General features: G+C 38.4%; 1 protein-coding gene and 1 long non-coding RNA gene across 2 annotated transcripts in view; one reads left to right on the forward strand and one right to left on the reverse strand.

Moving 5' to 3' along the window:
• The window catches only part of LOC137334151 (uncharacterized), a 73,803-nt gene extending 67,118 nt beyond the window's left edge, over positions 1–6,685 (forward strand). The window contains exon 3 of the long non-coding RNA XR_010966082.1: positions 6,662–6,685. This is a non-coding gene — a long non-coding RNA (uncharacterized lncRNA). The remainder of the gene's footprint in view (positions 1–6,661) is intronic.
• nup210 (nucleoporin 210) overlaps positions 1–19,579 on the reverse strand; it is a 102,704-nt gene that overhangs the window by 57,485 nt on the left and 25,640 nt on the right. Inside the window, exons 7-13 of the mRNA XM_067998695.1 lie at positions 16,952–17,110; positions 14,907–14,975; positions 12,796–12,902; positions 10,559–10,699; positions 4,724–4,861; positions 3,288–3,443; positions 1,878–2,076 (exon numbers count right to left, since the gene is read on the reverse strand). Coding sequence (XP_067854796.1) covers positions 1,878–2,076; positions 3,288–3,443; positions 4,724–4,861; positions 10,559–10,699; positions 12,796–12,902; positions 14,907–14,975; positions 16,952–17,110 — 969 coding nt within the window. The remainder of the gene's footprint in view (positions 1–1,877; positions 2,077–3,287; positions 3,444–4,723; positions 4,862–10,558; positions 10,700–12,795; positions 12,903–14,906; positions 14,976–16,951; positions 17,111–19,579) is intronic.

A 19,579-nucleotide genomic window follows, 5' to 3' on the forward strand; every position in this document is an offset into this window, starting at 1 on the left:
GTTCCATTTGAAATGCTGAACAGGCAGAATAATTTCCTTCTGACCCAAAATAAATGGTTCCTTTAAGAATCTAGGCAGCATGAAATAAAAAAAATGGTCCCATGAGTCATCAAGCCCATACCTTCCACAGATCATGCACAATTCACTCTATCGTGGACTATACCCAACTTTAATGGAACAGTAGAAAATTTTAATGGGAATGTTTCTAAACTGCCATAAAATTCCACCAAAGCAAACAATTTAAAAAGCATATGCAACGATCCTGATTATTAACTGGGCATTATAATGTATTAACTTATCTGGACTGAACAGGTATTCAGGCGTAAAATGGACATAATGAGCTCTAGGACTCAATTGACTGGATGTCAATAGCTGACGTTATTCAAATACTCTTACTACATTTTGTATTGGGAATGCTGCTTCATTAGTTAAAAGAATAAACTTTATGAAGCATTGTTTCCAGTACAAAATATTCTTACAAACCAACAATTTAAAAGAAAATTTACTATGTGCATTATCTTTGAAGAAACAACATCTTTTCCCCTCTCGTCAGTTTCTTCCCTGCTGAAGCCATAAACTCCTTGGTGAGGTATGAATCCAGACACGGGTGCCCTCAAGTACTTTGTCCAAACAAAAATTATTCATTTGTAGGCTTTGACAGTGTCACATGCTATTCAACCTGGGGGGGGGGGGGGGGGGGGGGGGGGGGGGGGGGAGAAAGAGAGGAGAGGGGGGTATTGGCACCAAACCCAATGCTGATCTTATCCAAAGCCCACACACGTGCACTTCCACTAACAGTCACCAGAATCCTGGCTAACTGTCCCCTCCTTAACCCAGAAGTTGAGGTCAACTGTTCCCTTACCCTGGTTGCAATCAGCTACTCAGCATAGATAAGGAATTGAAGCTGGGACCCTCCTTTCGTTTGCATGCCTCAGCTGTCTGCTGGCTAAATTTGAGTCCCCCCAAAAATGGCTTTAATTGAAGACTCCCATCATTTTCTTGACATTTGTAATTGACAGTTGTGTCAAGAAAAACAATACAATTAAAATTAATCCGTAAAACAAATCTGCATTAGAAGTTTTGGTCCTCCAACATGGTGGGTGACAGAATGGCCTTGGAAAAGGTCCAGAGGGGAGCTACCAGTATGATTCCTAGCTTAAAGAATATCAACTACTCAGAAAGGCTCAAGGACCTTTACTTTAGAGCAGCATTGATTTAGAGGTGCCCTGATAGAGGTCTATAAAATAATTGAAGGACTAGATAGCGTGCCTATTGATAGATCATGTTGTGGGGCAGGCTTGATGGATCAGCTGATCTTTTCCTGCCCGTCAGTTTTGCATATTCGTACGTATATTCAGCACAGGATAAAGAGTGATTTTAATGCCAAATTTGAAATTCTTAATTCTTCCTTGTGAAAAGTACATCTTAATGGAGCACAACTATGTTACTGTTACTTTCTATGGGTTAACCATTGGACTGGCAAATCAAACGTGGCAAAATTTCAATGTAACCATTTCTATCACTTGCCATATCTTGCATACAGGAGAGCTACACATGCTCTGCAGATTCAATCAGACTTGTGAAGCTGATTGCTCCACAACAGGTTTATTTCTGAACATTTTGAAAAGTGAGCACTTAAGGTGTTAAGATATGCAAAGGATAAAGGAGAACAATGTAATGCCAAAATATGTCACACTTGAGGCATTGGATACGGGTGACAAATACTCAAATTAAATTTTCAGTTTTTAGCACTGTTAAAAAATGTGTTTCACAGCTCAAACATTTACTCCATTGAAAATACATGTTATTTACTTGCATGAAAAGATGTTACTATAACAGTGATGTAACTAGTTTTAAAATATAATTTTTCTCATTACCTTCTATGGTTTTGAAAACACCACGGTTTTCAATCTCGACCACAAGATCAAAATGGGAGCAGTCAGTTAACATAACCTTTTCTTTTGTTTCCACGTTCATAAGACCGTAAATTTTGAGAGGCAAATCCAGTGGTTGCCCAACTCGAGCTTCTACCTGGCAAGGTGTAAACTCCATTTGGATTGGCTCTATTACATAAACCTCGAAGTAAAAAAAGATACCATATTACAAATTAAAATCAAGACATTACAGCTAAAAACTATCCAAGTTACTAGCCATACCAACATACATGGTTTTACAGCAGAGAATCACTTATTGTTTTTAAATTTACTAGCCAGGCAATTGGCAGGAACTCACTGCTCATCTTCGAATAGTGCCCTGGGATTTTGTATATCGATCCAAGCAAGTAGACAAGGCTTCCGCTTAATGTCTCATCCTGAAGATGTTAGCAAGATTTCGCGCTCAAAGCTGCAGTGGGACTTGGACCCACTATCTTCTGACTCATGACAGAGTACTACCAACTGAGCCAAGCTGATACTTAAACAGTGATAAAATTGTGTTGTATCACTGATAAAACAACATTGTGATCAGCTATCACCATTTTGCAGAATCCCATGTTCAGTTTCAATTTTCTTGTTCACACATACTCCATGTACATGCTTTTTTTGGTGCCACTGTCACTTTTACTATACTAAGAATGATAAAGCAAAATATTACGAAGAAGCCCGACACCCAAACTGAAATAATTTCCCAGGCTTGTGCTCACCATGGTAAAACTCCTAATTTTCCCAGGTTTGGCCATTTGTTATTAATCAATACTTTGTATCATGCTGAAGTCGCAAATCTTGTTTACTTAAAAGCAAGTCATTATTGAAACATGGAAAAAAACATTTTCATTTACTAAATTGATAATTTGACAAAAAAAACTAAAAAATCTGGCTCATCAAATACTTCATTGGTTTCTGAAAATCTTCCTGGATACATGTAACGAGAACACTGAGAATCACATACAGTACAGGCAGTAAATATTACAGGCACAGAAGCTCCATGATGACACGAATTTGTTTTTAAATATAAAACAGTTCTTGTACTACAGGAACAGTTGATGATAGAAGAAGCTATAGTTTTAGCCCTTCTTTCAAAGGGTCTGCCAAAGCCTGGGGCAAAATATTAGACCACATGGTATCTTCTCAGCACCACACACAAGTCAATCTGCATTTCCCTACTTATTACCGTATAGTAGGTACAAAAGTAACCTTTTAGAAAATTGGAAGTAGAGGGATGTCCTTAAACAAATTTTGTTTTATTTTCTCAATTTCATAAAATATGAGTACATCATTTTATTCCCATATATATTTCATATTTGTTCACAAGAACAAAAGTAGAGAAAGAAATTTAAAAATTCAATTTACCATCATTTGTCCATAATGTAATGGATTCTGAACATCATGTGCTTGTATTACACTCAACCCTATATCGCTTCCTGTTGTCATAATTCCTTTAACTGTCACTGTAGCCACAGCCTGGTTGGATGATGACCACGTAAAATTTCCACTCCCACCATCTGCCTATGTAACATATTAAACATATGTTAAGGAATAAATATATAATTCGTCAGTCATTAAAATACAGTCAGTTTGGACATGCTGTGACTGTAATCACATTAAGCAGAATCACATTCTAATGTATTTGGAAATGTGTATAGAATACCTTGAAAGAATTACTGGGATATTACATTGCAAATGACTTTGGCAGAACAGATATCCAATGTCATTACAGCCTAGGTCCAAACATGGACAAAAGAGCTGAATTCCAGAAATGATGAGGGACTGCCCTTTACGTCAAGGCAGTATTTGACAGAGTATGGCATCAAACTGAAGTCAGTGGGGACCGGGGGAAAACTCTCCAGTGGCTGGAGTCATAACTGGCACAAAGGAAAATGATCGCGCTTGTTGGAGGCCAATCATCTCTGTCCCAGGACATCGCTGTAGGAGGTCCTCAGAGCAGTGTCCTAGGCCCAATTATCTTCGGCTGCTTCATCAATGACCTTCCCTCCATCATAAGGCCAGAAGTGGGGATGTCGCTGATGACTGCACAGCTTTCAGCTCCATTCGCAATTCCTTAGCAGTCCATGCTTACATGCATCAAGACTGGGCAACACCCAGGCTTGGGCTGATAAGTGGCAAGTAACATTTGCACTGCACAAGTGCCAAGCAACGACCATCTCCAAAATGAGAGTACCTAACCACCTCTCTTCGACATTCAATGGAATTACCATCTCGGAGTCCGCCACCATCAACATCCTGAGGGTCACCACTGACCAGAAACTCAACTGAACCAGCCACATAAATGCCATGGCTACTACAACAAGTCAGAGTCCAAAAAAGTGCACAAATATGCATACATTACTTTAGACTGAAACATAAATAGTGACTGACTGAAGATAATTTTCATTATACCTTACTGGTGTCAGTCAAACAAAGCAGACACAGTTGATCAAGATTCAATACACAAACGATAGCCTGCACAAAACTAGTGAGAAAGTTTTAAGCCCTCATTCACTGCAATAGCCTTTAGCACTGTATTACTCCACCAATTCTGAAACATTCATCTGAGATCATATTTAAGTATAAACATGGACAGTAAAGAAAGAATGAAAAGGAACCGGGAGAAAGCCCAAGGAGAATAAGGTACAGAAAAAGTTATTTCCTCATTATTTTAATTTTGAAAGAAGCAAAATAAACTAATTACTGATTTCTACTTCACTTGTAGCATGGGACTTAATAATATTAAAAAAGCTTGTGAACATAACGCTTATCAACAAATATATTAACAGCATAAAATGCACCTTTATTGCATACTGATAAGCTCCAGCCATCTGCTGCCAAGGAAATGTCAAAATACTCGGTGTAAGAACTATTGGGTTATAAATTTCTACTTCCTGTTGGTTCCGTACTGGGATAGGCAGGGAATGCACAACTCCATTCTGAAAATCAAAATTAACAAAAAGTAACAAGATATCAGTAAAATTATAAACAGTACTGTTATAGCCATGATAAAGACATTTTCCAGGAAAGACACAGACTGCCTTTTTAAGTGTACATTTAAAAACCTTGCATTTTTATGAAGTTTAATGAAACCAAAAACCTTCAGGGCTTGCTGTTAATGCTGTTATTTGCAGTTTACCACGACCACTTCAACAGCATATGTGGCTATGTTTTCATTGATACAAAAGCAGATTTTTGGTAATTTATACAACAAAAAGCTTGGTGCACTACAGCCACAATACTAATTCTAAATTTGCACTGAATTAATTTCTTATTATAGATTCTTGGAATTTCAGCCTTTAAAACCTGAGATTTTTTTAAAAACAGAACTAAGACAGTTTCCTAGAAGTAAAGGGAAGAAGGGGTTACGGGGAGCGGGCAGGAAATTGGACATGAATTTAGATTTGAGGTTAGGATCAGATCAGCCATGATCTTATTGAATGGTGGAGCAGGCTTGAGGGGCCGATTGGCCTACTCCTGCTCCTATTTCTTATGTTCTTAAGTTTCCACTGTCTCATCCAGTGGCTCAGATATATAACAAAATATAATTGAAGAGAAAAACCCACTCGTGTTCCCTCCGGATTCATAAAAAGCTGAAAATTAACTCCACCTGCTTTATTTTGAATATATTTTATATATGTTTAGTTAAAACCACTTAATATGACAGTGTGTTGAATAAAACATGTCAAATTAAAAATGCAAATAATGATCAAAGCAAGATGTGAAATTAACTGGGAAGTGTGAAACAGCATGGGTTTACTAATGACAACATCTAATTATACCCAGAAAGGCCACATTTATTTTACTTTGTTTGCTACAATAAGGAAAGCACAACATATACAATTTGCATTTGTGCATGTACAAGTACGATCAATTTCTTCTCTTTCAATCCAAATTAAATTTGCAAATATATGTATCATTTACACCAAACAGCTTACATTAAGTAATTAGAGTACTCAGAAGCTTGAAGCACTACTTATACAGACACACAAAGAGAGAAAGAGAGAAAGAAAAAAAAGCAAGAAAGGAAAAAAAGTGAGAAAGAGAAAGAAAAAGCAAGCATGCAAGGAAGGAAAGATTTATATAGAGCCTTTCACAACCTCAGGATGTCCCAATGCGCTTTACAGCCAATTCAGTATTTTTTGAAGTATAGTCACTGTTGTAATGTAGGAAACGAGGCAGCCAGTTTGCGCACAGCACGGTCCCACAAACAGCAATGAGATAATGACCAGATAATCTGTTTTAGTGATGTTGGTTGAGGGATAAATATTGGCTGGACACCGGGGAGAACGCATTGCTCTTCTTTGAATAGTGCCATGGGATCTTTTACTTCTCATCTGAAAGACGGCACCTCCGACCAACAGTGCAACACCCTCTCCGTATTTCATGGAAGTGTTAGCCTAGATTTCAAATTACATCAGTGTGTATTATGTAGTTAATCACATCAGTGGCAAATTAAATATCAATTTTTAAAATCTAAATTTAACCGATTATCAATAGAGGATAAAGAGAAGTCAAAGATAAATTGTTACACCAAGTAAAATTAAGAGAGAAAGAAGGACTTGTATTTTATATAGCACCTTTCGTATCCTCAGGACATTGTAAAGCTCTTTACAGCCTATGAGGTAGTTTTGAAGTGTAGTCACTGTTGTAATGTAGGCAACGCAGCAGCCAATTTGTGCCACCAAGTTCCACAAGCAGCAATGAAATAAATGACCAGATCATCTGTTTTTTTTCAGGTGTTGGTTGAGTGATAAATGTTGGCCAGAACACCAGGAGCACTCTCCTGCTCTTCTTTGAATAGTACGGTAGGATCTTTTACTCACACTCGGTTTAATGTTTCATCCAAAAGATGGCACCTTCAGCTTTCAGCACTCCCTCAGTACTGCCAGCCTAGATTATGTGCTCAAGTCCTGCAGTGGGGATTGAACCCACGACCATCTAACTCAGAGGCGAGTGTGCAACCACTAAGCCCAGGCTTACAACATGATATATGGATAAAATGCTAGCAAGTCCTAAAAAAAACTTTTTAAGTAAAGAACATTTGACTAAAAAAAATCAGAACACAATGCTGAACTCTAAACTTAAGCGAAGTGCTGCAATTCTTCAACAGTGTTTTGACTCCCTCAGCCTCCAACAAGGGACCAGATCATTATATAGAAGTTTACTGCTGTACATTAGTATTACTGTCATAATTTCTGATGCACACCTGTTACATCTGCTTCCACATTGCAGGTTACTGGGTTTGGTCACATTCGCTTTGTGTAGATGTTTAAATTTTGGAATTCTAAACTGAATAATGTGTTAGGTGTTTTTGATTATAGAAACATAGAAAGGTTACAGCACGGAAGGCAGCCATTCGGCCCATCAAGTCTGAGCCTGCTCTATGCAAGAGCAATCCAGCTAGTCCCACTGCCCCGCCCTATCCCCTTAGCCATGCAAATTTTTTCCTTTCAAGTACTTATCCAGTTCCCTTTTGAAGGCCATGATTGAATCCGCCTCCACTACCGCCTCGTGCAGTGTATTCCAGATTCTAACCACTCACTGTGTAAAAAAGTTTTTCCTCAGGTCATCTTTGGTTCTTTTGCCAATCACCTTAAATCTATGTCTTCTGGTTCTTAACCCTTCAGCCAATGGCAACAGTTTCTCTCTATCTACTCTGTCTGGACCCTTCATGATTTTGAATACTTCTATCAAATCTCCTCTCAATCTTCTCTGCTCCAAGGATAACAACCCCAGCTTCTCCAGTCTATCCACGTAACTAAAGTCCCTCATCCCTGGAATCATTCTAGTAAATCTCTTCTGCACCCTCTCTAAGGCCTTCACATCTTTCCTAAAGTGCGGTGCCCTGAACTGGACACAATACTCCAGTTGTGGCCGAACCAATGTTTTATAAAGATTCATCATGACTTCCATACTCTATGCCTCTATTTATCAAGTCCAGGATCCCTTATGCTTTTTTAACCACTTTCTCAATCTGCCCTTCAACAATTTGTGCACATATACCCCCCAGATCTCTCTGTTCCTGTACCCCTTTTAGAGTTGTACCCTCCAGTTTATATTGCCTCTCCTCGTTCTTCCTACCGAAATGTATCACTTCGCATTTCTCTGCGTTAAATTTCTGCATCCGCCCATGCCACCAGCCTGTCTATATCCTCTTTAAGTCTACCACTATCCTCCTCACTGTTTACTACCCTTCCAAGTTTTGTGTCATCTGCAAATTTTGAAATTATGATCTGTACACCCAAGTCCATGTCATTAGTATATCAAGAAAAGCAGTGGCCCCAGAACTGACCCCTGGGGAACACCACTGTACAGCTCCCTCCAGTCTGAAAAACAACCGTTCATCATGACTCTCTGTTTCCTGTCCCGTAGCCAATTCTGCATCCATGTTACTACTGCCCCCTTTATTCCATGGGCCGCAATCTTGATGATAAGCCTACTATGTGGTACTTTATAAAACGCATTTTCAAAGTCCATATACACATCAACTGCATTGCCCTCATCTACCCTCTCTGTTACCTCATCAAAAAACTCAATCAGGTTAGTTAAATACTATTTGCCTTTAACAAATCCGTGCTGGCTTTGCCTAATCAATCCACCAGCGTCCAAGTGACTGTTAATTCTGTCCCGGATTATCGTTTCTAAAAGTTTCCCCACCTCTGAGGTTGAACTGACTGGCCTATAGTTGCTGGGTTTATCCTTACACTCTTTTGTCGAACAAGGGTGTAACATTTGCAATTCTCCAGTCATCTGGCACCACTTCCGTATCTACAGATTTTTGGAAGATTATGGCCTGTACCTCCGCAATTTCCATCCTTACTTCCCTTAGTAACCTAGGATGCATCCCATCCGGACCAGGTGACTTATCTACTTTAAGTACAGCTAGCTTTTCAAGTACGTCTATCAATTTTTAGCTCATCCAGTATCTCAACTATATCTTCCTTAACTGAAACTCTGGCAGCATCTTCTTCCTTGGTAAGGATAGATGCAAAGCACGCATTTAGTACCTCAGCCATCCCCACTGCCTCCATGAGTAGATCTCCTTTACGGTCCCTAATCGGCCCCAACCCTCCTCTTACTACTTGTTGGCTGTTTACATGCCTGCAGAAGACTTTTGGATTCCCTTTTATGTTGGCCGCCAGTCTTTTCTCATACTCTCTCTTTGCCCCTATTATTTCGTTTATCACTACCCCTCTGAGCTTTCTACACTCTGCCTGGTTCTCACTTGTGTTATCAACCTGACATCTGTTATACGCCCCTTCTTTTCCATTTCATCTTACTCACTATCTCTTGTCATCCAAGGAGCTCTGGCTTTAGTTGCCCTACTGTTCTGCCTTGTGGGTATGTGCCTAGACTGTACCTGAACCATCTCCTCTTTAAAGGCCGCCCACTGTTCAATTACAGATTTGCCTGCCAATCTTTAATTCCAATTTACGCGGGCCAGATCTGTTCTCATCCCATTGAAATTGGCCCTCCTCCAATTGAGTACTTTTACTTCAGAGTGGTCAGTGTCCTTTTCCATAGCTATTCTAAACCTCACGATACTATGACTGCTGCTCCCTAAATGCACCCCTACTGACACTTGCTCCACTTGGCCCGCCTCATTCCCTAGAACCAAGTCCAACAATGCCTCCTTCCTTGTTAGGCCGGAAACATACTGGTTAAGAAAGTTATCCTGAACACATTTCAAATATTCCTCCCCCTTATATTATTATTGTTATCCCAGTCTATATTAGGATAGTTGAAGTCCCCAGTTATCACTACTCTATAGCTTTTGCACTTCTCTAAGTTCCCTGCAAATTTGCTCCTCTACATCCTTCCCACCAGTTGATGGTCTATAGAATACACCTAGTAGTGTAATGGCACCTCTTATTTCTTAACTCTTACCAAATAGATTCTGTCCTTGACCCCTCCAGGACATCATCTCTCTACGGTACTGCAATATTCTCCTTAATCAATACTGCCAACTGTCCCCCTTTCTTTCCTTCCCTATCTTTCCTGAACACTTTGTATCCAGGAATATTTAGTACCCAATTCTGCCCTTTTTTGAGCCAGGTCTCTGTTACCGCCACAACATCGTATTCCCATGTGGCTATTTGCACTTGCAGCTCACCAACCTTGTTTAACACACTTTGTGCGTTTACACACATGCGCTGCAAACTAGTCTTAGACTTTTTTGTACTCTCTCTTAGTCTTCAATATAAACACTTCAACATTGTTATTTTGTTAGATTATTAAATACTACTCCTGTAAACTGGATTCCCATTCCTCCTGCAACAAGGGTTGTAAATAATTAGAATTGCAAACAATTTAAAAACTTCAGCTAAGACCAGTTTATATGAATGCATGCACAAAGGTCTCAATTTCCCCATGAAAAAAAACACTCCAAAGCCTGAATCAAATGTCTACTGCCTGATCTTATAAAAAAGTTATTTCTCTGTATAGTCTTGTGGTGCTAATGGGACAGAAAATGAGGAAGGACGTAAATGCTTCATCTTGTAAATTGAAGAGGGAACAAAAATTCTTTAGTTTTAACCAATATTTTGTCTGCTATTAATTTCATACTTCCTTATTGCTAATGGAAGATCTGGCATTAAATGGGAGGAGATTATAGGACATAAAATACAACTGACCTGAGATACCACATTGGTTAATGATGCATCAATTATTGTTTGCCCCTTCTTTAGAGCTTTTACACGATGATATGATCCATTCAGAGAGGACTCCAGCAATTCAAAGTACTCCTTTGGAATTTCAGTCTTAATTTGGATATCCTACATTGCAAAAAAGTTCATTACAAACACCAATAATGTATATTTCAACTTATGCTGGTGCATAAAAAAGGCGATAAGCAATTATACCAGATAAGAAACTTAATAAAACAAAACATAGTCTCAATTTACAAAATGGAAATCTGGCACTTTTTAAAAAAACTCAGCTACAAACTCTAAGGGATCTAAAGATGGAGTAATCCATAAATAAATGGGCACTGCAATAGTCCAGGACAACATTTGGTCAGTGCCTCCACCAAGACAATACCCCTGATGAGGCCAGTTCTCATTATTTGAATAACTATTTAACAGAAATAAAATAAAATAAATGGCTATTCTATATATGGGATCCGAATGAGACCTGGTATTTAGAATGTTAAAATAAAGTCACGTGCCTTTTAAAGGAATGGCTCCCCTTTTAAAGGGAAGGCTCAACATTCTTCTGGGGAGTGGGAAGAAGGATTCAACGTGTGAAACTATCTCCCATTCTGTGCTGTCACTTTCCCAGTTTCCAGCAAGGTCCCAATGGTTAGAGAGTGATAGCACTTCAAAACTGACGTAATGTCACTGTCAGCTCTTTACCTTTTTTTTCATTTTTACAATTGTTGGGTAAAAGCATTATTGTTTAATCAAAAATAATTTGGTTTCAAAGCTCCACTTAGAATATAGAAAAAGTGTTTTATATTGGGCTGGAATTTGCTAAAAAAATAACGGCATGTGAACGCCATTATTAATGATCAAATCAACCAGCAACTTGCGGTGAGGAAGAGATACCCCGTGAATTGCAAATCGCCACAAGTTGCTGGTTGATTTGATCCTTAATAATGGCGTTCACATGCCGTTTTTTTTCAGCAAATTCCGGCCCAATATAAAACACTTTTTCTATATTCTAAGTGGAGCTTTGAAACCAAATTATTTTTGATTAAACAATAATGCTTTTACCCAACAATTGTAAAAATGTAAAAAAAGGTAAAGAGCTGACAGTCACATTATGTCAGTTTTGAAGTGCTATCACTCTCTAACCATTGGGACCTTGCTGGAAACTGGGAAAGTGACAGCACAGCAACTTGCGGTGAGGAAGAGATACCCCGTGAATTGCGAATCGCCACAAGTTGCTGGCCAATTTGCACCACTCCGCCTTTAGTCTCATGAAAATGGCATTTTGCCCTTTAGCTCCCCATGATTTTCATGAAGTTTCTGCCTTTGCACATAATTGCCCATTAAACTCGTCACAGAGAGTTAAGGATAGTAATTAATAGCGCAAGTAACCTTTTAACGACATGATAACTGTTGATGACTGCCAATCAACTGCACTGGCCCAGAAAGTGAACAATTAAAAGTGTGGAGTCTCATTCCTTCAGGTAGTGAATTGATGTTGGATTTTAAAAATGTCAATTTTTAAAAAAAAGTTCTAACTTTTCCTTTGTCTTTTTTCTCTCTCTTTTAATTCAATCTTTCTTTCCCCCTCTATTTCTCTTTCTGTACCTGATTTGATATTGAATTCACCCATTCTAATTCACTCCTCTTCTCAGTCCTTCCTGTTTATTTCACAATCCTTAAATCTCATTGGTTAAGGTGATACACTGTTGATCCCGTCGTTCACCAAGGGCCCAGGTGCCCTCGTTAACACCTCGCACTTCCAGCAACTTAAAGGGCAAAACATTTTTGAGCTGAAGGGTGCAGGAAAGTCTAACTAATCGGGGACACCATGTGATGTCCTACTCCAGCAAATTCTGGCCCAATACAATCCATAAAAACCTACACACATTTTGTTAAGAAGAATGTTTAAACATTGTATCTTAAGTCTAAAAGATTTATGTACTCCTTGCTCAGTTTCAGTTTAAGCTTAACGTTCACCAATTTCCAAAAAATGGAATTGAGCCAGTTGCTACGCCATTTTGTAGTGTCACCAGTTAGAAAGAATTGAGTATCTATTGGAAAATAGGGGTACACAAGTGGTAGCAATTTACATGTGATGACAATTATTTTGTTTTAATCTACACTACAATCTTTTTTTAAAAATTGCTGGGAAATTTGACATCACACAAGTTTTTCAGTGATCTAATTGCATGTAATTTATGTAAAGAAAAAATACTTACATCAGAGAGATGAAGTTTATTACTTTCTTTATCATACACTTCAATAGTCAGACCATACACTTTGCCAGTCTCCAAAATCCATCTGTCTCCAGGGTGAACTGTAAAACCTATATAAAAAAGAAATTAACCATTAAGATTTCTTACCTTCAATATAGTCATTCTCATTGTCTCAGCATAGCACCAAATGAATGGGCTGTTATACAAAGAGCAAAATTCACAAGACATTTTCCCTTTAAAGTTTTATATCCTTACAGTTGCCATATCAACATGGGATCCTGTCACCAGCTTGTGGCAGCAGAAGTCCTTGATCTAGATTTGTATCTCAGTTCTTTTGACTGAGCCGCAGGAGATCAAGATGAATACACCATCCATGTCAAATGGGTAGTTTTGTTTGTAGAGAATGAACTACATTGATAGAATGAAGACGACCATGCCAAAAGGTAGATAATGATGAGTTGCCACCCAGGATTTTCGTGAAGTGGAATGGTGGGCATTGCTGTCTAGTTGTGACTGCCCAGCATTGCAGGAGGCCTTTTCAAAATGAGGACATTTGTTTGTTGCCCAATTAAGTTCACAAATTGGATCATGGAAGGCTTTCCTGCAATCTATCAGAATACTGTATACACAAGACAATTATTCTATTGTTAATGTTTACATATTGTAATTTCTGTGACAAAAACAATCTTCTACAAACATTATCAACTATTGCTCAGTGTCTATGATTACTAATCTGAGAATTTAATCCCTAATGAAATTATTTCCTAAACAACAGTTACATTTATTTATTGAAATCAGCACTGATTATGTTGTTGGAAACGCCAGTGCATCAGGGCAGAGACATTTGTGCTGGTGTCTCACTGCCTTACTAGTCCAGTAGATTGGAAAATAAACTTCTCAACCACTATTGAAATATCAGGATCAAGATCCTCACAATGAAGGAATGTATGGAATATGAATAGAACCTTCCATCCCAAAGAGATTGATCAATTGTTCTCAACAACCTATTGACTGTCTTGACTACTGTAGCAAAACGTCAGCAACTATTTGTTCTAAAAGGTTGCCATGAAATCTTTGAATAGGCCCATCTATCAAAGACATGTATTATCTGAAGATGGAGCATCCACTCGTGCACGTGTATTTGGTCTATTTCCAAGGCAGCCTGAAACAAGCAGGCAAAGTACAGAAAAACGTTATACTAAACAGAAGGAAAAAGCTATTGGTTGAACTGTTAAAGCTATTTAAAAACGGACAAATGACCAAATAAACTACAAATTTAAGTATTTTCTTTCCTTTCGTGTGGCTATTGGAGCACTATTGCTCAGAATTGGAGAAAAAAAAAACAAGATTATGAGTCCACAGCAAGGCCTCATATGTTGCACAGACTATGGGAATCCATGTGGCTGCTGGAAGAATGTAGAAGTCTAAAAAGAACAGTGCACTATAAGTGCCCCTACTTGGACGATGAACGATTTGTTCATATGTTTTCTTGTTTCTCAATTTATTTTAAAACCTAAATCATTTGATAAAGTGGATATACCAATTCAATGTTAGTACTAATATAGATCAGCACAACTTCTTATAGCATATATGCACATGCAAAAACTTAACATGACATATTTAACCATGTGTTATCAAATGGCTTTTCAGCCCATATGTCACTATGAATTAAAAGAATAAAAATAATTAATGTATGAATTGTAGTAGATTGGAATATTTCAAAGGCAACAAAGCTCTTCAGCTTTCTAGTTCTGCAAGTGAAATGAAACTGATATTTCTATTGATAATTTGTCTCAAGACCTGCAGCATCACTTGGCTATGAGGAAATGTTCGTTAAAAAATGATTTCACTGCTAGTCCATCTGATTGCAAATATAAAATTAAGACAATTATTAATGAGGTGTTTCTTCCCCCCCAAGGGGAAAAGCCTTAACCACTAAAATTGCAAGACTGAACATTCATAAAAAGCAATTGTTTAATTAAAAATAATTTTATGGATACATTAAGCTCAACAGTCACCAAATTGAATAATTTAGAAGAGTTTTCAAATCTAACAAAAAAATATGCACTCACAATTGACAGATGTTCCACTGATAAATTATTTAAAGTACTAACCTAGGTAACGTGGCTCAACAACATAGATTGTGCAGTTTGGTAACCGGGATACACCTTGCATACGAATACCTAAGCCATTTGTTAAGGTCATGCAACTTTAAAACTGCTATTTATTCGAAGGAAATGAAGATTATTTACAAGTATTTGAAATCATTCTTGGAGGCCAATAATTATAACACTCAATATCCGTAAAAGCTTGTAGCCAACATGACATTAAAGACCTAATTTCTTTCAAACTATTTTGTTGACCAGATCAAATCTTCAATCCAACCTTGTTGAACCCCAAAAAAATCCTCCACAAAGATTTTTTAAAAAAGGGTGTTAAAAGCAAAAGCATGTTAGAGCTTAGTGGCCTGACCTTAAATAATCTCTGATAAACAATGTACAGTTCAAGAATTTGAGCACATTACGGATAGTCAACTATGCTAAATGCTCATGCTGTAAACAAATATTTTTAGTATAAATGAGTCAAATTGCCTGCTGTGAGGCAGAAATTCCAGCACCACTATTATGCCACCAGAAGTGTAACGTCGTGGCTGTTTTGGCCTCCTTATGACTCTATCCCAAATCCAGGTCATTACTATAATAGGCGTGATGTGACAGGGACAACCAGCCAACACCCTGCTGCTCCAAGAAGAGGAACCACAGGCTGGATGGGCCAAAGATATGTGCATCATCAAAACTACTTACTTGGCGTCAAAGGTAACAGACACCATAATCCACTGGCAATTGACTTGTTCATGGTGGGGCCCACGTGCAGCCTAGGACTGCACCTTCACTTACTTTTTGCTGGACCTTAAGGTGACATAACTGATAAGAATCCCACAGGGGCCTGGAAACAACCATAGACATGCCCCCAAATTGTGGCCGGGATGTGAGGGCTAGAAGAGTCTTCTCCCCCCTTCATATTTGGCATTGATCAATCCATAGGGTAGCAGCACCTGAGCAGTGTTACGTTCCAACATCTGGTCTCCCATTGTTCCAATGCCAGAATTTCAACCCAAAAAAGAATGGAATTTCTGGGCTAATGTTTTTAATTCTGAGCAACAAAAAGAAAAAGTTCTTGTTTGATGTTAATTCAGAACTTAGAGCCAGAGAAGTTTAGTTAGAGTCAGGAGAAGTTTAATTCAGAAGTCAGAAAAAATGTTTGAAGGAGAGAAGGTGGTTAGATTGCCGGAAAATCAGCTGAGAGAGTCATCCAAAAGATGTTTTGACAAACTAAAATACGTGCACAAGGTGTTAGTTGAAGTTAGCAAAGGAGGAGCGCTGACGAACCAAGAAATACATTGACGACTGGGAATTAGCTGAAGGTCAGAATCAACATCACAGAGAAAGCTGGAATTATCATACAGCAGTTAAAAAATACTACTGAGTCAAAGAGGTCATTTTTTTATATGAATGCCATTCAAGAAATAGTCAAACAGTAAGAACACGATTGCTAACTATTGCTTTTCTATATAAACTCAAAACAACCAACTTCCAAGCATGTACTAAACAAAGTATGCAGCTGGATATTGTTGATATGCTATATTATGTTCACGTCTACAAATACTATTATACTGTAGCAGCAAACTGAGTTATGGTATGTTAAACTGAACACAGTTAGTGTTATTGCAATTCTTAAATCAAAATATTTTTCTGTTTTGAGATTAAAAATCTTACTCTTGATTATACAGGATTTAGATTAGATGCACAATCATCAGTATGTCAGTTGCACAACACGCATAGACTTTGACCCTTTGTTTATTGAGGATGGGAGTATTGTGCGTTCAGCACACACAAACAGTTGCCTGTGCAGATCTTTTATGCAGAATAAGCACTAAGCTAAGATCCATTAGCTGTAAACAAGCCAAAACTGGAAAAAACAATGTAAATGCTGATATATAAATAGCTTGAAAACATCACCATGCCATGCAAGTGTATTAATTAAGTTAGTGAGAGCTTGTACGGAGTAGGTATTAGAAAACTCGCACTGATGGTGAACATGCTTTATCATGCAGCTTCTGCAAGGTGCTAATTTGGTTTTCCAAAACTGCAAAGGATACTCTTGTGCATTAGCACCAGGTTTGTTTGCCCTTGCTGCAATGCAGTTACTGTCGATGTGGCTCGCCTTAGTTTGCCCACTGGTTGATTTGCATCACCCCCTGGACTTACTATGCTATTTTGCAGCTCTAATTCATACTGATCAGAAGGCATCATTAGTTCTGGAAAAAAAAAGCAATTTTCATAATTTGTAACATAATGGAGATTTTATGGAGACAAATTTTAAATGTTTAGCAATGTTATATTGCAAAGCTAACTTAGAAAAAGCATGTAAAATTAATTTGGCTACAATAACCAGCCTGCAGAAACATTTCAATGATCTCTGAATTCACTTCAAACAATTAAACATGTGATCAGTTTACTGGACGTTTGTATCAGTCTCCATGTGTTTGGCTAACATAAAAGACTGCCGTAAAATAATAGAAAGAGGATTAGGTGGAGAAACATGTCAGTCCACAAATAAATCTGACCCAAAAACCAGAAATTACAAAGCTGTGAGTTATATGAAAAATCTCAACTGTGTTGTGAACAGAATGGTAATGTGGTCCAAAATCATGAAACAGAATTTTTTGTGCAGGTCACAGCAAGTTTATGTTTGAAATGTATAAAGGAAAAGTCTCTCCTGCATAGAAGGAAAAAAAAACTCCAGCTGAGGGAGATTCTCTGAAGTGCCTCCTGCTTATTGAGCTGTAAGCAACATCTTGATCTGGATGAAGTTGCTGGATTTCAGAGCATTTGGCAAAGTTGACTGCTGAAATTTTAGTCAGCTGGTTGGTGAGAGGAAAGTAGTGGTAGGGAGAATTAATGTGGTGATGTTGAGGCAGAGATTACTTTTGTAATAAATGAGATGGAAGTCCTCAACAGACAAAAAAGGGCTCAAAACAAATCACCAAGGATAGTATTTATCACAGACTGATGAGAAAGACAAGAGAGGAGATATGTGAGGTATATTGATGAATACCGTGAGGATTAGGCTAACGTGGTGCTATTTTCAAAAAGAATGACAAAAAGCAGATGACAACAACTGCAGACCCAGTCTTAGTTCAACACACTAAATAACAGAATAAATGATCAGGAGTAAACTTGAGGGTCATCTGTACAACAGTACCATAGTAAACAGTAGTCAACATAGATTTAGAATGGAATTATTCTGTCTGACAACCTCTTGACTTTTTTTTTAAGACGAACATCTCAATTGGACTGTGGAAAACCCTACCAGGTGGTCTGGCTAGGTTTCCAAAAAAGCATCCGACAAAGCTCCATGTGAAAGAATACTGTTAAAGCTCTGGGTTTGGAGGATTCATGTAAATTTTGGGAATGAATAAAAAAAATTGGCTGGGGGGTGGGGGGGGCGAAACCAGCAGATACTTGTTAGAAGAGTGATGTTTGGGGTTGGGGGCAGGGTGAAAGGAAGAGATTGCCAAGTGCAGTTCTCCAGGGCTTGGCATTGAACAACCGTTCCTAACTTATGTCAACAACCTGGCTTCAGAAATTCAATGCAAATTGGCAAAATTTCATTCCATATATTGATCATGGTGTGTGAAGAATAACAGCCTGATATTAGCCCTAAATTTGCCTTATACTACATTGAATGTGTCCCCTTGTCCTATTCACACAATTTACTTTGAAGTGATTGTCCTGATTTACTTTTTCCATACTATTAACTATCATATACTTCTATAAGTTAGCTTTTTGGATGCCTCCTTTCAATATTGAAAAGCCCAATCATAGAAAGGTTACAGCACAGAAGGAGGCCATTCGCCCATCGAGTCCGTGCCAGCTCTACGCAAGAGCAATCCAGCTAGTCCCACTCCCCCGCCCTATCCCCGTAGCCCAGCAAATTTTTTCCTTTCGAGTACTTATCCAGTTCCCTTTTGAAGGCCATGGATGAATCTGCCCCTATCACCTACTCTAGCAGTACATTCCAGATCCTAATCACTTGCTGTGTAAAAATGTTTTTCCTCAGGTCACCTTTGGTTCTTTTGCCAATCACCTTAAATCTATGCCCTCTAGTTCTTGTCCCTTCCACCAGTGGGAGCAGTTTCTCTCTATCTACTCTGTCTCGACCCTTCATGATTTTGAATACCTCTACCAAATCTCCTCTCAACCTTCTCTGTTCCAAGGAGAACAACCCCAGTTTCTCCTGTAACTGAAGTCCCTCATCTCTGGAATCATTCTGGTAAATCTCTTCTGCACCCTCTCCAAGGCCTTCACATCCTTCCTAAAGTGCAGTGCCCAGAATAGGACACAATACTCCAGTTGTAGTCAAACCAGTGTTTTATAAAGGTTCATCATGACTTCCTTGCTTTTGTACTCGATGCCCCTATTTATAAAGCCCAAGATCCCATATGCTTTTTAATCTGCTTTCTCAACCTGCCCTGCCACGTTCAATGATACCCCCAGATCTCTCTGTTCCTGTACCCCTTTTAGAATTGTACCTTTTAGTATATATTATCGCTCCCCATTCTTCCTACCAAAATGTATCATCGTGCATTTTTCTGCATTAAATTTCATCTGCCACGTGTCCACCCATGCCACCAGCTGTTTATATCCCCTTGAAGTCTATCACTATCCTCCTCACTGTTCACTCAACTTCCAAGTTTTGTTTAATCTGCAAACTTGGAAATTGT

The sequence above is a fragment of the Heptranchias perlo genome, chromosome 17 (genome assembly GCF_035084215.1).
Source record: "Heptranchias perlo isolate sHepPer1 chromosome 17, sHepPer1.hap1, whole genome shotgun sequence".
In the NCBI taxonomy this organism is placed as follows: Eukaryota; Metazoa; Chordata; class Chondrichthyes; order Hexanchiformes; family Hexanchidae; genus Heptranchias; species Heptranchias perlo.